The sequence below is a fragment of the Chiloscyllium punctatum genome, chromosome 13 (assembly GCF_047496795.1).
Source record: "Chiloscyllium punctatum isolate Juve2018m chromosome 13, sChiPun1.3, whole genome shotgun sequence".
In the NCBI taxonomy this organism is placed as follows: domain Eukaryota; kingdom Metazoa; phylum Chordata; class Chondrichthyes; order Orectolobiformes; family Hemiscylliidae; genus Chiloscyllium; species Chiloscyllium punctatum.
Window position 1 is genome coordinate 87,793,189 of NC_092751.1, and position 18,109 is coordinate 87,811,297.

General features: G+C 44.1%; 1 protein-coding gene across 2 annotated transcripts in view; it reads right to left on the reverse strand.

Annotated features, from left to right (window-relative positions):
* Positions 1-320: 320 nt before the first annotated feature.
* Positions 321-18,109, reverse strand: part of LOC140484617 (pyroglutamylated RF-amide peptide receptor-like) — a 59,855-nt gene continuing 42,066 nt past the window's right edge. For both annotated transcript variants that reach the window (XM_072583135.1, XM_072583134.1), the window contains 3 exons: positions 14,275-14,510; positions 9,430-9,527; positions 321-3,042 (listed from right to left, as the gene is read on the reverse strand). In XM_072583135.1, coding sequence (XP_072439236.1) covers positions 2,639-3,042; positions 9,430-9,527; positions 14,275-14,510 — 738 coding nt within the window. In that variant the 3' untranslated portion in view covers positions 321-2,638. The remainder of the gene's footprint in view (positions 3,043-9,429; positions 9,528-14,274; positions 14,511-18,109) is intronic.

Here is an 18,109-nt window from a genome sequence, read left to right on the forward strand (position 1 = left end):
CGCACTCTTGTTGCTCATCATGTTGGTCGTGCCATTGATAGGCCTGACTCAGTCACCTAACTGTACCGATCTGGACATGGGATGAGAGCTGTGATACTACCCAAATAATAAACTCTCTCCACAATGGAGAAACCAGACATTCTATAAACACTAGAGTGGGACTTGAACCCAGAGCTTCCAGTTGAGAGGCAGCAATACTATTGACCACAAGACCCCCTTTACTTACAGTATGGAGTAGGGAATACCAAATACTTCAGTCAGGAGTTCAAGACACGAAATCCAATAAAATTCATCACTCTCTGAATCACGTCTTGTAATTAACTGTTTATTGAAGCTTTATAAGGGACAAAGTAACCAGTCAGAATGCAGTGACATGAAAAGATATTGCTCATACAATAACTTACAATATAGCAGAACGCAATACCAGACTGAACATTAAAGAGTGACAACTCAAAGAAAAGAAAAGTTGCAAAACAAATACCATAAAAATAATAACAAGTAAATAATGATCACCTTGTTTACCTGAGCCTCAACTCTGCTTCATTAGAGCCTCTATAACGCATCCATAACCTTGAATCGCACAAGTATTCAGACCATCACATTAACGTTTCTCTTCCTGTTACACTCTTCCCTACAGGTGAGCCCTTGGACAGAATTTTATCCTTCCCTGCCCGTATCCCCACCCTCGACTCCGTGAGGTGCTTTTAATTAATTGGGCAAGAGGGTGGCAGTATAGGGCTCCCATTTCTAACCCAATTAGGTCCATTGGCAGAAAGGTTTATGCGTGGCCTCACATTCCCCACTGAAGTCCAGGGCTAAGGCGTTCAAGTCAGGTGACCCTGACCTATACAGAAAATCTAGATATGATCTTCACAAAGCCAAAAGTGGGGGCCTAGGGACAATACCAGACTAAACTAGAATCCCAGACTAACCACACGAACACATCTCGACTGTGGTAAGACTTACACGATAGCACCTACTGGATAATGAGGACACTTAACGTCAGATTCCGATTTATTGACTTTAGCTCCACCTTTAACACCATAGTTCCAACTAAACTCATCTCCAAACTCCAAGACCTAGGACTCTGTTCCCCACTGGATTCTCAACTTCCTGACCCACAAATCACGATCAGTAAGGATAGGGGACAACAGCTCCTCCACTATAATCCTCAATGCCGGTCCCCCACCAGCCTGTGTACTTAGCCCCTTACTATACTCCTTATACACTCACTACAGTGCGGTCAAAATCAGCTCCAACTCCACTTACAAATTTGCTGATGACACCACCGCAGTGGGTTGGATCTCAAACAATGACGAGATAGACTACAGGAAAGAGATAGAGAGCCTAATGGCATGGTGTAAAGGCAACAATCCTTTGTGAGCTAAACAAAGGAGCTGGTTATCAGGCAGCAGAGTGCAGGGCGCACCCCTCTCTGTATCAATGGTGCTGTGGTGGAGATGGTCAAGAGTTTCAGGTTCCTGGGAGTAAATATCACCAACAAGCTATCCTGGTCCATCCACCTCGACATTAGTCGAGAAAGCACACCAACACTTCTACTTCCTCAGAAGGCTAAGGAAATTTAACACATCCACAATGACTCTTACTCATTTTTATTGATGCACCATAGAAAGCGTCCTATCCAAATGCATCACAGAATGGCATGGCAACTGCTGTCCCCAAGATGCAGGAAATTACAGAGAGCTGTAAATGCAGACCAGACCATCACAAAAATCAGCCTTCCATCCACTGACTCCATCCCCATTCCCTCTGCCTTGGGAAAGCAGCCAAGGTAATCAAGGACCCCTCCCACACCAGTTACAGTCTCTTCATCAGATAGAAGATACAAAAGTTTGAAAAACACATACCTACAAATTCAACAGCTTCTTTCCTGCTGTTATCAGACTTAGGAACGCACCTCTCATATATTAGATTTGAGCTTTATGTGCATCTTCTCTGTAGCTGTAACACTATATTCTGCATTCTGTTCTATTACCCTAATGTGCTTATGTACGTTATGATTTGTCTGGTTAGCACGCAACACAATACTTGTCACTGTATCTCGGTACATGTGACAATAATCAATCAAATCAAATCAAATCAACTCAACTTTATAGCCATGGCTCAGTGGTAGCACTCTCAACTTTGAGTTAAATGATCATGACAACAAATGTCACTGAAGACTGACATTTAGTCCAATACAGGAATGCGGGAGAGCTGCATCAGAGAGAGAACAGGACTGCCACATCCTTGTATTTCAAATGAACCATCTGTCAACTAGATGTGAAAGAACCATGATAATATTTCAACGAGAGGCAGGAATGCTACGTCCAGGCAAACACTTATCCTTTAACCAACGTGTGCTCATTTAGCAAGGACTGCTGTCTGCAACAGTGTCTACATTTCACTGAGAACTCACTTGGCTGCAAAATGCTTTAAACTGTTACAGGCATTATACAAACGCAAATCTCTCTTTTGGTTGAAGAGGATCCTATTGTAACTTTTAAACAATCCTATTGAAATGCTTGTTCTAGACACCAGGTATTACTGCAAAAAAAATCACTTTTGACAATTGTAGCTGCACTAACATCACTGTCACATGTAAAACAGCAATAGGGCCGACTAAAAGGAAACATTTTCAACCATGACCTGAGGTGCATGGTAGGTCCTGGTGAGTAGCACACGGAAGCATGGGTAACTGTGCTGGCTCACGAGTCGCTAATTTATAATTTACACACCAGTTCAGCTCAACATGCTCAACCTGGTTATTATTCTCGGGCTTCATGTGTTTCCTCATCTGGGGGGGATCCTCCACCCAGGCAGCTAGCCTTGCTGCTACGTTTGGGTTCTGCACACGAGCAGTGGCCTTCTGATGTCGCCGATGAGCGCAACATGACAGGAAAGAGAAGCAATCATTCTTGAAGGTTTCATTCATGAAGGTGTAGATAATGGGATTATTGAAGGAGTTGAAGAAGCCTATTGCTTGCACAACAGCGATGATCATGTTGACAGTGACATCGTCATATATCTCGTCCAACTTGTCTGTGGAAACAGAACTCAGTCAACATTGAAGAGGTCACGACCTTGGTCAGAATGTCACCCCAGTCCTACAATGGTTATCAATTACGTGAGGGGTTAAGTGGTGGGATAACGAACTGTAACAATGGAAATCCAAAATAACATGTCAATAGACCAAGGCAGAGACAGACTGCCATGTTCCCAATGGATAGCAAAGTGGATTTGGCAGCATCACTTATATCCCGCGAGCAAATTAAAAGAGAGGAAAATGCATCTTCCAGGAGACCAATCTTAGCTTTCCAACTTTTCATTGTGGGAATTAGTATGTACAATCCAGATGAGATGCTGGACACATACACGTCCCTCCTGCTCGGTTTTCATTGCCCACTGACCTAGTCCATACGGCTATTCTCCTTTCACATGAAAACTGTTTAGTTTGCCATCCTCATCCTTGGCTTCCTAGTATTGAACTTGTGCCCTTTGACCCTTGCTTAAGCTCCACGCTCAGCAAGTGTGGGCTTACAGCACTTTTGATGATACATATCATTTTGATTTGAAATGTTTTTAAAATGCAGCTGAAAGTTGGGGTGAGAGCCAGCCCACACATTATGTGCAGGTCTTCTGACCACATTCTCTCCGTGGAAATCATGTGGCCATAGCCAAGGGATCGGGGAAAGGTGAGACTGGTGTGGCCTCCACTATTCCACAGCTTTGTGATGGGAAGGGGACAAATACTGAAAGGTTAGGACCATGAATTTGCCAAATGAGATTTCGGCGCACAGCCTAATAACCTCCTGTGTCAACGACCCTCTCCCAGCATGAGGTAGGCCAAAGGAATTTTTAAACAGATTTGGGGATAGTGTGGGAACACTGTAGATCATTAGACTGGTAAAGGCACATGATAGGTGCAGGGGAGAAACAGTAAGAGCCTCAGTGCTGGAAGACTGAGGAGTATTTAGGTCCTACCGAATTGTGGAGATGCTGAAGTCTCAGTTGACCAGTAAAGGAACTAACTTTTGTTCCTCTCAGTGAGTCTCTCTTTGCTAACATTCTCCCCCCGAAGACAATCAAACTTCACTTCCATTCCTCTGGTAATTCATTCACTCCATCATTAGTCAAGTCTCAACAGGAAGGGCATGAGACTCAATGTGGCATCATTACTGAGCTCTGCTCAGGTCAGTATTGGATGAAATCCAGTGGATTCAGGCCTGATTTTCATCTTTGTTAATGTCAGGAGAGTGACGATATTTTCCCTGGAGCATCAGAGGCTGCGGGGTGACCTTATCAAGATTTATAAGATCATGAAGGGTGTGGATATGTTTAATAGACAAGCTCTCCTCCCCAGGGTAAGGCAGCCCAAAACTAGAAGGTGTGAAGGGAAAGATTTAAAAGGGACCGAAGAAGGAGTAACTTTTTCACGCAAAGGTAGTGTATGTATGGAACAAGCTGCGATAGGAAGTGGTGGAGGCTGGTACAATTGCAACATTTAAAAGGCATCTGGATGAGTATATGAATAGAAAGGGTTTAGAAGGATATGGGCCAAATGCTGGTAAATGGGGCTAGGTTAGGTTAGAATATCCAGTTGGCAGGGATGAGTTGGACCGAAGGGTCTGATTCGGTGCTGGACAGCTCTATGACTCCAATCTCCCTCAAATGAGACCAAACAACTCATCACAGATCCAAGTGATAAACCAGATTTTGAGCATCTGTGCTTATATTGCTTCAATGGTTCAGTAACAAATTATATTTCACTATGGATCTAGCCAAAAGCCCTGGGATATCTCATTACGTTAACATAACATGACATAAATGTTAGTTGCTGCTGAGAGTTTAGCAAAGTAAATGCATTAAAGGTGAACATAGAACAGAGAACAGTACAGCAAGGTATAGGCCCTTCGGCCCTCAATGTCGTGCCGACCTTTCATCCTACTGTAACATCAAACTAACCTACATACCCATCATTTTACTATCATCCATGTGCCTATCCAAGAGTTGCTTAAATGTCCCGAATGTCTCCGACTCTACTCCCACTGCTGGCAGTGCATTCCACGCACTCACCCACTCTCTGTGTAAAGAACCTAATTCTGACATCTCCCCTAAATCTTCCTCCATTCACCTTCAAATTATGCCCCCTCATGATAGCTTTTTCTGCCCTGGGAATAAATCTCTGGCTATCCACTCTATTTACGCATCTCATCATCTTGTACACTTCTAACAAGTCACCTCTCATCCTTCTTTGCTCCAATGAGAAAAGGCCTAGCTCCCTCAACGTTTCTTCATAAGACATGCCCTGCTGTCCAGGCATCATCCTGGTAAATCTCCTCTGCACCCTCTCTAAAGCTTCCTATAATGGGGTGACCAGAGCTGAACACAATCTTCCAAGTGTGGTCTAACCAAGGGTTTATAGAGCTGCAGCATAACCTAGGGGCTCTTAAATTCAATCTCCCTGCTGATGAATGTCAACATACCATACACCTTACCAACCCTATCAACTTGGGTGGCAACTTTGAAGGATCTATGGATATGGACCCCAAGATCCCTCTGTTCCTCCACACTGCCAAGAATCCTGCTTTTAATCCTATAATCTGCATTCAGATTTGACCTTCCAAAGGAATCATTTCACACGTTTCCAGGTTGAACTCCATCTGCCGCTTCTTAGCCCAGTTCTGCGTCCTTCCTGTTACAATCTACAACAGCCCTCCACATGATCCACAGCTCTACCAACTTACAAACCCCCCCCTTGCACCTCCTCATCCAAGTCATTTATAAAAATCATAAGAGCAGAGGTATCAGAACACCACTGGTCACCAAGCTCCAGGCTAAATACTTTCTATCTACTACCATCCTCTGTCTTCCAGGGGCCAGCCAATTCTGTATCCAAACAGCTAAACTTCGCATTATCCCATGCCTCCTTACTTTCTGAACGAGCCTAGCATGGGGAACCTTAATCAAATGCCTTGTTAAATTCCATGTACACCACATTCACTGCACTACCTTTATCAGTGTGTTTTGTCACACCCTCAAAGAGTTCAATAAGGCTTGTGAGGCATGACCTGCCCCTCACAAAGCCATGCTAACTATCTCTAATCAAATTATCCTTTTCCAGGTAACCATAAATCCTGTCTCTCAGAATCCTTTCCAATCATTTGCTCACCACTGATGTAAGACTGACCTGTCTGTTTTTCCCAGGGTTATCCCTATTCCCTTTTTTGAACAAGGGAATAACATTTGCCACCTTCCAATCATCTGTTACTACTCCAGTGGACAGTGAGGATGCAAAGATCATCGCCAATCTCTTTCCTCGTTTCCCACAGTAACCTTGGGTATATCCTGTCTGACCCAAGGGACTTATCCAACTTCATGTTTTTCAAAATTTCCAGCACATCCACCTTCTTAACATCAATCTATTCGAACATATCAGCCTGTTTCATGCTGCCCTCACAAACAACAAGGTCCCTCTCAGTAGTGGATACTGAAGCAAAATATTCATTAAGGACCTGCCCTCCCTCCTCTGGCTCCAGGCACAAGCTCCCTCCACTATCCCTGATGAGCTCTACCCTCAATCTGGCCATCCTCTTGTTCCACACATAAGTGTAGAATGCCTTGGTGTTTTCCTTAATCCTACCCACCAAGGCTTTTTCATGCCCCCTTCTAGCTCTCCTAATTCATTCTTCAGTTCTTTCCTGGCTACCTTGTAATCCTCTAAAGCCCTGTCTGATCCTTGCTTTCTCAACCTTAATTATGCTTCCTTCTTCCTCTTGACTATATGTTCCACATCTCTTGTCATCCAAGGTTCCTTCACCCTACCATCCCTTCCTTGCCTCAGTGGGACAAACCTATCAAGCACTCGCAGCAAGTGCTCCATAAATAACTTACAAATTTCTGTCATGCATTTCCCTGAGAATATCTGCTCCCAATTTATGGTCCACAGTTCCTGCCTAATAGCGTTGTAGTTCCCCCTCTCCCAAGTAAATACTTTCTCATACCATCTGGTCCCTTTCCATGAGTGTAGTAAAGGTCAAGGAGTTGTGATCACTATCACCGAAATGCTCTCCCACTGACAAATCTGACACCTGACCTGGTTCATTGCCAAGCACCAAATCCAATATGGCTTCGCCCCCAGTTGGTCTATCTACATATTGAGTCAGGAATCCTTCCTGGACACACCTGACAAAATCTACTCCATCCAACCTATTTGCATCAAGGACATTCCAATCAATATTAGGGAAGTTGAAGTCACCAATGACACCCTGTTACTTCTGCACCTTTCCAAATTCTGCCTCCCAATCTGCTCGTCCGTGTCTGTATTGCTTTTGGGGGGTCTATAGAAAACTCCCAATATAGTGACTGCTCCTTTCCTGTTTCTGACTTCCACCCTACTGACTCTGTAGACAAACCCTCCTCAACAATCTCCCTTTCTGCAGCTGTGATACTATCCCTGATTAGTAATGGCACTCCCCCAACCTCTTTTACCTCCCTCCCTTTTCCTTTTGAAACATCTAAACCCCAAAACATCCAACAATGATTCCTGCCCCTGTGATATCCAAGTTTCTGTAATGGTCACAACATTGTAGCTCTAAGTACTGATCCGTGCTCTAAGTTCATCACCCTTTTTCCTGACACTTCTTGCATAAAAATAGACATACTTCAATCCATCACACTGACTGTAACTTTGCCCTATCAACTGTCTATCTTTCCTCACAGAATCTCTGCATATTGTATCTGTCTGTTCACCAGCTACTCCATCCTCTGATTCTAACTCAGGTTTCCATCTCCCTGCCAAACTAGTTTAAACCCTCCCAAAGAGCTCAAGCAAACATCCTGCCCAGAATATTGGCACCCCTCCAGTTCAGGAGCAACCCATCTTCCTTGTACAGGTCCCACCTTCCCAAGAAGGTATCCCAATGATTCACATATCTGAAGCCCGCCCTCCTAAACCAGCTCTGCAGCTACATGTTCACCTGCACTCGCTGTGTGTTCCTAGCCTCACTAACCCGGGGCACCTGAGATTACTACTCTGCACATCCTGCCTTTTAGCTTCTAACCTAACTCCCCATATTCACTTTTCAGGTCCTCATCCCTTTTGCTAGCTATGTCATTGGTACCAATGTGTACCACGACTTCTGGCTCCTCACCCTCCCCCTTATGAATCATGATAGACTCAATCTGAGACATCCCTGATCCTGGCACCCGGGAGGTAACAAACCAGCTAGGAGTCTCGTTCACACTCACAGAATCTCCCGTCTGTTCCTCTAACCATGAAATCTCCTATCGCTATTGGTCTCCTTTTTTTTTTAGATTACTTACAGTGTGGAAACAGGCCCTTCGGCCCAACAAGTCCACACCGCCCCGCCGAAGTGCAACCCACCCATACCCCTACATCTACCCCTTACCTAACACTGCGGGCAATTTAGCATGGCCAATTCACCTGACCTACACATCTTTGGATTGTGGGAGGAAACCGGAGCACCCAGAGGAAACCCACGCAGACACGGGGAGAATGTGCAAACTCCACACAGTCAGTCGCCTGAGGCAGGAATTGAACCCAGGTCTCTGGCGCTGTGAAGCAGCAGTGCTAACCACTGTGCCACCGTGCCACCCTTCTCCCCCCTTCCCTTCTGAGCCACAGAGCCAGGCTCAGTGCCAGAGACCAGAGACCAGGCCATTGCGGCTTTCCCCTGGTATTCATTCCTGCCCCACCAAACAATATCCAAAGCAATATACTCATTGTTGAGGGGGATGGCCACAGGAGATCCCTGCACTGTCTGCTTATTCCCTTTCCCTCTCCTGATGGTCACGTAGCTACATTTATCCTGTAACTTAGGTGCAACTGCCTCCCTGTAACTTCTCTCTATCACCCCTTCAGCCTCCTGAATGATCTGAAGTTCACCCAGCTCCAGCTCCAGTTCCCTAACACTGGAGTTAAAGAGCTGGAGTCGGGTGCACTTCTCGCAGGTGAAGTCTTCAGGGACACCAGTGGTGACCCTGACCTCCCACATTCTTCTATCCCCTCTGGTCTAAATTGCCAAAAGAGATTTTAAAAGGCCAGACCTTACCAACCCTCCACACAGAGTCTTTTTGGTTCAAAGAGGAGGACAGGTGGGAGACACCACATCTGTAGTGTTTCGGGTTTAGCCACTATATTAGTTCATTTACCCAGCAGTCCCTATGTCTACTTGGTTCAGCCTTCGCCCCACTGATTCATGAGGTAACTATTTAATATTCTAAATTACCTCCCTGGCTCCCTCCTAGCTCGTGCTTTCTCGACTCCCGCTGCTGTAATGGAAGCTACTGATTCACAAGGTAAACGTTTAATATTCTAATTTACCTTCCCAGCTGCCCACTGGCTCATGCTCTATCGACTCCCGCTGCTGAAATAGCTAGTGAAATGGGAGTGAAAGAGTCACTTACTGAATTCAAACAAGATATACACCACATGGAATGGGGCCCAACAAATGGTGAAGAGCACAACAATAGTTATCATTATAACAACAGCACGCTTCTTCTTTCTGTAGAAGAATATCAGATAATATTAGTCCTTGATGACAGGGTCTATTGATATATTATCAAAGAAACATTTAATATATTCCGACTTGTATCTTCTGCATATGCTATATTTTACTGTGAAAAAATAAATAATTAAAGATGATCAACATATCGAAGTTAAGATATGATCTACTTACTGCTATAAAATTATCAACAAATGTGCCTCTTCATAAGTACAAGGAAATAGGCCTCACCCAATCGTAGTACACACAACAGTTCAGCAAAGTGCAGGAAGTAACTGCATCTACACTATCGGCACTATGTTGTTAAAGGGCTGAAGTCTAACTGTGAATTTTCTGCCTCCATCCTTCAGCTTCTCAAAGGACAATGGTTCATGGTTGCTAAGTGTAAGCAATTTTGTCTTTTTATCATTGTTATCATCAATTGGGTTAAGCTGTCCTAACGTAAATCACTGAGTGTAAGAGTTTGATCAGCCTGTTCTGATCTCAAATTCCCAAACCCTGACAGCTTACTGTAGTGAATGGAACCAGGTGGATCTCATTGGCTATGAGATCCTTAATTGGGGTTGTTGACCTGAGCCAATCAGGGAGTCTTGGCTGACAGATATAAGCAGGAGATTAAATAAGCACTACCGCAGTTAGGCAGTAGTGTGGGGGTTAAATAAAAAAAAACCAGAAAAAAAAAGAAAAAGAAGAAAAAAAAGGAAAAAAAAATAAGCAGGAGATTTAGAGCCTGGGTGTCTCTGGAGAAGGAGCACGCGGTGTCCACCAACACCCTTCACTTGGGGGCATTTAGTTTAAAAAAGTGGGCGGCACGGTGGCACAGTGGTTAGCACTGCTGCCTCGCAGCGCCGGAGACCCGGGTTCAATTCCCGCCTCAGGCGACTGACTGTGTGGAGTTTGCACATTCTCCCCGTGTCTGCGTGGGTTTCCTCCGGGTGCTCCGGTTTCCTCCCACAGTCCAAAGATGTGCAGGTCAGGTGAATTGGCCGTGCTAAATTGCCAATAGTGTTAGGTAAGGGGTAGATGTAGGGGTATGGGTGGGTTGCGCTTCGGCGGGGCGGTGTGGACTTGTTGGGCCGGAGGGCCTGTTTCCACACTGTAAGTAATCTAATCTAATCTAATCTAAACCCTTGAGCTGTTCAGGGAGAGGTGGGCGCCGCAGAGAATGGAGTATATTATTTCCCCCTCCAACTCTATTTTAATTTAGTCCCTACCCTCCCCTTCACTGTTTTGATCACACAGCATTGCCCTGTGGTTTGAAGGGCAGTGCTTGTCACTGGCCACTTGGGTGTTTTTCCTATCTTCCTGGTGGTGGAAATTGAATAAAGATTTGTGCACTTTGTGTCTTTCACTGTGTCTCACATCTACACACACACACACCATGGGTGCTGGGGAAAAAAATAAGCACTACCGCACTTAGGCGGTAGTGTGGGGGTTAAATAAAAAAAAAGAAACAAAAAAAAAGAAAAAAAAATAAGCAGGAGATTAAATAAGCACTACCGCAGTTAGGCGGTAGTGTGGGGGTTAAATAAAAAAAAACAACCAGAAAAAAAATGAAAAAGAAGAAAAAAAAAGAAAAAAAAAGGAAAAAAAAAATAAGCAGGAGATTTAGAGCCTGGGTGTCTCTGGAGAAGGAGCACGCGGTGTCCACCAACACCCTTGAGCTGTTCAGGGAGAGGTGGGCGCCGCAGAGAATGGAGTATATTATTTCCCCCTCCAACTCTATTTTAATTTAGTCCCTGCCCTCCCTTTCACTGTTTGATCACACAGCATTGCCCTTTGATGTGAAGGGCAGTGCTTGTCACTGGCCACCCGGGTGTTTTCCTTTCTTCCTGGTGGTGGAAATTTGAATAAAGATTCGTGCACCTTGTGTCTCTCACTGTGTCTCACACCTGCACACACACACCATGGGTGCGGGAGAAAAATAAGCACTACCGCAGTTAGGCAGTAGTATGGGGGTAATAAAAAAAAACCAGGAGATTCAGAGCCTGGGTGTCTCTGGAGAACGAGCACACGGTGTCAACCAACACCCTTGAGCTGTTCAGGGAGGGGTGGGCACCGCAGAGAATGGAGTATATTATTTCCCCCTCCAACTCGATTTTGATTTAATCCCTGCCCTCCCCTTCACGGTTTGATCACGCAGCATTGCCCTCTAAGAAGGACACTGCTTCTCACTGGCCACTTGGGTGTTTGCTTTGTTCCTGGTGATGGAAATCGAATAAAGATTTGTACACCTTGTGTCTTTCACTGTGTCCCACACCTGCACACACAAAAAAAAATAAACAAGAGATTCAGAAAGTCTCTTGATTCTAGGTCAGAGCCCATATACGAACCGTATGTAAATAAAGAACAACTTGGTGACAGAATACATGCAATAGTACATTTACCTACTATAGTGTTGTATTTCTACCTATTTCTATCTAATTAAGTCAAATTAAGTCGATCTGAAGAACGGTCAGTGGACCTGAAACATTAACTTTGATTTCACTCCACAGATCTGCCAGACCTGCAGACATTACCCAGCAATTTTTTTGTTGTCAAAGTTTAGTTAACATAGCCTTAGGATAGTCAGATAGATTCATAGTCATAGATCATTTTGTAATATTTTCAACCGATTTTATCTTTAATGAAAAGCTATCACAAATTATTTTTCTGAATTTAACAATATTGGGTAAATGTATTCCAAAAGGTAATTCAAACCCGTCTTTATTAGCAACGTGATTTATGATTACTTCTACACAGGTCATCAGGAACGTCACAGGAACATTCCTGGTCTGACAGCTGAACTCCAGTTGGATATAAGTGTTATTGGGGTAAACAAAAGCTTTCACTTCCTGGCTCACTCAATTCGGAAGTCGAGATATTTCCTGGATTTAATCATTTCTGGAAGTTTAGTACCATTACATCTCTGGTGCTCCATCCTTTAAAGTCCTAGGACGCAATCCATCAGGCCCAGGGTCTTTAACCCCATTAGCCTCCCAAGTAATATTTCTCTAGTGATAGCTGTTGTATTTATTTCCTCCCCTATTCTCACCACTCGATTATTTAGCACTTTCGAAATGCTATTAGTGTTCTTTTGGGGACTAATGCATGGTACTTATTCAATTTCTCTACCATTTCCTAGTTCCCCATTATTAATGCCCCAGCCTCCTTGTCTAAAAGGCTTTATGTTTACTTTCACCACTCTCTTCCTTTTCATATATTTAATGGTTTTTAGAGTGCTCCCAATTCTCTGGTTAATCACTAATCTTTGCCACATTTCTTAACGTTGTTGATTGGCCATGGTTGGTTTTTCCCGTCAATAGAATCCTTCCTTACTGGGACATAACATTGTTGTTTAGGAGACAGTGAGGACTGCAGATGCTGGAGATCAGAGCTGAAAAATGTGTTGCTGGAAAAGCGCAGCAGGCCAGGCAGCATCCAAGGAGCAGGAGAATCGACGTTTCGGGCATAAGCCCTTCTTCAGGGGCTTGTTTATCATGAACTATTTTCTTAAATGACTGCTGTCAATCATCTTTTCTCCGAAACTTCTTTCCCAGCTGACTACAGTCAACTCTGCCCTCTCTCATTTATGATCAAACCTTATTTAGGTTTAGTACAGTTGTTTCCAACCCAAGTTCCTCACCATCCAACTGAATGCGAAATTCTACCATGTGATGGTCACTGTTTTCTTAGGGATCTATTACTCGGGGATCATGTATTAAAATTGCCTCATTACACATCACCAGATCCAAAGCAGTCTGATCCATGGTTGGATCCACAACAAATTATTCTAGGAAACTGTCCTTATTAAACTCTGAATTATTCATCATGACTTCCTCTGCCAACAGATGAACTCAATCTACATAAAGACTAAAATCACCCATGACTAATGTATTGTCTTTTTTATATAAACTTATTATCTCCTGATTTATTCTCTAATCCATTATATTGCTACTGTTAGGGATCCTTTAAAGTATCTTCTTGCCCTTTTCATTTCTTATCTCCATCCATATGGATTCTACATAATCAGATTCAAGACCATATCTTGCTCTTGTACTAACTCCATCCTGTATCAACAATGCTATCTCATGACACTTTCTGATCAGCCTGTCCTTTTAAAAAACGCCTGAAGGTTTAGTTCCCAGTTGTGATCTCCTTGTGACTGCCGCTGTCGCTAGAACAGTACGCTCATTAGGCCCTATTTGCCCTGTCAATCTTTCTCTCCTGTCTTTTCTCTTCTGCCAGTGTCCCAAAGCAATGCAGGGGTGATCAGTGCCTGGAGTGGGATTGCAGCCGGCAGCCTGGAGCAGAGTGGGGGTGGCTAGTGGCCTGGAATAGAGTGGGGACAGCCAGTGGCCTGGAGAGAGAGGACTGTGGCCAATGGTCTGGACCAGAGTGGGGACGGCCAGCGTCTAGAATGAAGATAGGTACTGGTTGAGAACCAGTGGCGCTCAGTCAGATCATGTGGCATCTCTTATAGAAAGACTTTAATATCTATCTTTTTAGCTTTACTTCTTATTTTCCTAACTTGCACTTATGTTTTGCATATCTGTAAGGTGGGGCAACATTTTTCTTAACTTTCTCTACGTTTTTGTACCTGGACACTTTGTACCTGAGATGGCGCGGTGTGTTGGCGATATTGTACACTTTTCACTGTATTCTTGTACTTTTGTAACCTGACTACACGTGACAATAAACCTAATTCTAATTCTAAATTCAATTCTTTTGTTTTGTTCTGAACATTATGTGCATTTAAAGTGCTTACTTTGCAATCTTGGACATTTCTCTTTGGTTCAGGGCATTGAGAAAGGAGTTATCCCCCACACGTTTCTTGATCCAGAGCTCAAAAACAATTCTGCTGTAAAGAAGCAGCATTACCAACTGGGGCAGCAGGAACAGTGCCACCAGAATGAAAACAGCGTAGGCTTTTCGGAGTGAAGCAGAGTTCCAACACTCGAGGCAGGAAACGTACCGACGTTCATAGAGAAAATCATACTTCACCTGTGAATAAAAAGGACTGCCTGTTATTTTTTAAAGCAGCTTCTTTTTGCTGAATAAGCTAAATAACTACTTAAACGTACCTTACCACAACATTGCTATTTGCACAGCAAGTGAGGCAATAATTTTATTTCAGCTCAGACTTTACAGCAGTGAGATTGGTGTTGTGAATTTTGCCAGTTACCTAACCATTACACTAACTCGTAAACACGTGCTTTCTGACCTGTACGGTTTCCTCATTTGGGAAATGCCTCAGATTTAAAATAGATATAACTGAATTCATATTAGAAGTGCCTCAAGGTCTTTGTTAAGCAATGGTTGACACTGAGCCACATAAGCCAATACTACGGTCGATAACAGAAAGCAATAGTTTTTCTCTGTATAGTCATTCTTGGGCATGGGCACGGGCAGGATGTGTTGCTCATCCCTAGTTGCGCTAGTGAGCTCCCTTTTGCCACTAACTTACTTCTTATTTCTGTTCATGTCTCAGACCACTGCTGTCCATCTGGTGTCAGTAAATACACAGGGCTGTTAGAGAGGGAGAGAGGGCCAGCAATTTGACCTGGCAACAGTGAAGGAGTAGTGATCTCCACCCCCTTCCAATCAGGGAAGTGGGTAGTGCTGTATTGAGAATGTCACATGGTGAATAATACAGACCTCATGGTCTGGGGCATGGGTTGGAACCTCACCATGACAGATGGTTGAAATTTGGGTTCAATAAAATCCATCAATAAAGCATAATAAAGACTGTATCCACTATCAAGTCTTATGAAAACCTATCTGCTTCACGAATCTCCTTTAGGGAAGGAAATTTGACATCCTTACCTGATCTGTGTATATGTAACTCAAGGCAGGGTGGTTGACTCTACAGCAGTTCAAGTGAAGTACAGGTAGACAACAATAGCCATATCTCCGTACAAAAATGAAGAATCAACGTGAACTACATACAAGTTGCACTGCAGCAATTCACCAGAGCTGGTCTGATAGCACCATCTAAACTACCACCTAGAAGGACCTACCGGGATGGAGTCAATTTAGGGCAACACGATGGCTCAGCGGTTAGCACCACTGCCTCACAGCGCCAGGGACCCTGGTTCAATTCCACCTGTCAGTGTGGAGTTTGTACAGATGTTGCCCCTGTGTCTGTGTGGGTTTCCTCTGTATCATCCGGTTTCCTCCCACAGTTGAAAGATGTGCAGGTGAGGTGGATTGGCCATGACAAATGACCCATAGTGTCCAGGAATGTGCAGATTAGGCGGATTAGCCATGCAGGGTTTCAGGTTTGGGGTAGGTCTGTGTGGGGTGCTCTTCTGAAGGGTGGGTGTGGATTCAATGGGGCAGATGTGTGATCAGAACTGTGCGATCAGAACAAATGTGCCTCCAGCTGTAGGGATTCTATGATGACAAGGGCATCAGATACATGGGAACACCTGCGCTCGTAAGTTGTCCTCTAAGCCAGTCACTATCCTGCTTTGGAATTATATTCCTGCTCATTCTCTGTCAATGGATCAAAATCATGAAACCGTTTCAGATGTAGGTTTGCCCACTGAGCTGGAAGGTTCATTTTCAGACGTTTCATCACACTACTAGGTAACATCTTCAGTGGTGAAAATGTGTTGCTGGAAAAGCGCAGCAGGTCAGTCAGCATCCAAGGAACAGGAGAATCGACGTTTCGGGCATCAGCCCTTCTTCAGGCCACAGTCCCCTCTCCAGGCCACAGGAAGAAAGGCTGATGCCCAAAATGTCGATTCTCCTGTTCCTTGGATGCTGCCTGACCTGCTGCACTTTTCCAGCAACACATTTTCAGCTCTGATCTCCAGCATCTGCAGTCCTCACTTTCTCCTCGAACGTCTTCAGTGGGCCTCAGGCAAAGCACTGCTGAAAATTCCTGCTTTCTGTTTATATCTTTGGGTTGGTGATGTCATTTCCTGTGATGATGTTATTTCCTGTGGTGATTTCACTTCCTGTTCCTTTTCTCAGGGGGTGGTAGATGGAGTCTAACTCGATGTTTTTGTTGATAGAATTCGGTTGAAATTCTCTCTGTAACAACATTGCAGGTCTATGTGCAGCACTGGGAGTGCTGTTCATCACCACCTTCCCAAGGGCAATAGGGACAGGTAGTAAATGCTGGCCCAGACAGTGACACTGTATCCTGTGAAAGAATTAAAAGCACATTTCAAGGTCAGAATGATGAATAACTTGGAAGGTAACTTCCAAGTGATCGGGACTACTGCCCTCACATTCTCAGAGGTAAAGATCAAAGGCTGAAGGGGGACACTCAAAGTATAGAGAGAGATGTGGAAAGGTATAAGGAGGAAATTTTAGAGCTTAGGGCTTTGGCAACACATAACATAGCCACCACTGGGGAAGGGAATCAAAACTTGAAGCGTACAGAGATCTTGGAAAGATGCAGGACTGGAGTTAAGGATCTATGAGTGAGGGAGAGGAACAGCCCTTGAGACTTTTGGTGTAAAAAAAAAAGAGATGAGAACTTTCAAAATTGAGTCCGTAAGCACAGGAATGAATGGGAGTTCAAATACAGACCATGGGCCTTGAGGTGAACTCAAATTTATGGAGGATGGAAATAGGAGCCCACCCAGGAAAACATTGGGATCTTCAAGTCTAAAGCAAGAAAAAGTATGGTTGAAGTTTCTGGAGCTGGGAAGAATTGTTTTGTGTTCACAACAAAGCTGAATGATCATGAGAGTTCATAGCCTGTTTAAATGGGAACTAAACAGACAGACGTGTTAGAAACTTAAAGAACAGACAGTCACCGGGTGGGGTGAGCTGGCACTGTCACAAGGGGGAGATGTAATGGGGCAGATGTGTGATTAGAACTGTATAATCAGAACAAATGTGACACCAATGTTACAGGTGGGTTAGTTCAACCTCAGACCAGTGAGATGGAGTCAGCAGTTAGACAACAGTTTGTGGCTGCGGTCTAAAGGCATGGCTTCTCTAGATTTAGTCAAAGTAATTTTCTGATCATCCATTACCAGAGGCTGTATGAGTAGTGTGATAACTTAGATTCAGTGGATGGATCAGGAGATGATACTGAGGTAGTCAGCATCTACAATGTTATTGTCTGATGGTGAAACCAAGGAGTAGAATGGAGATAAATGTTGGAGCAGAAAGGGAAGAAATTGTGCACCTCATGCTCAAGGAAAAGTTAATCTCTTCTGTTCATCTCTATAACTTCCTCTAGGCTCTAACTTTCTGTGATATCCGCACATCTTCATTCCGTCATCCATGGTATCTCCCATCGTAACTGCTCCACATGTTATCAGCTGTATGGACCTTAAGCTCTGAAGATTCCACCGTAAACCTTTCTCGCTCGTTAGGTCTCTCCCCCTCCTCATATATGTCTATCCTTAAAACTGACCTCTTTGACCAAGACTTCTCTCACGTGCCCTATGTCTCTTTTTGTAGGCGAAAGTGAGGACTGCAGATGCTGGAGATTAGAGTCAAGAGTGTGGTGCTGGAAAAGCACAGCAGGTCAGGCAGCATCCAAGGAGCAGGAAAATCAACGTTTCAGGCAAAAGCCCTTCATCAGGAATGAGGCTGGGAGTCTTGGGGAGTGGAGAGATTTTTTTGTAGCTTCA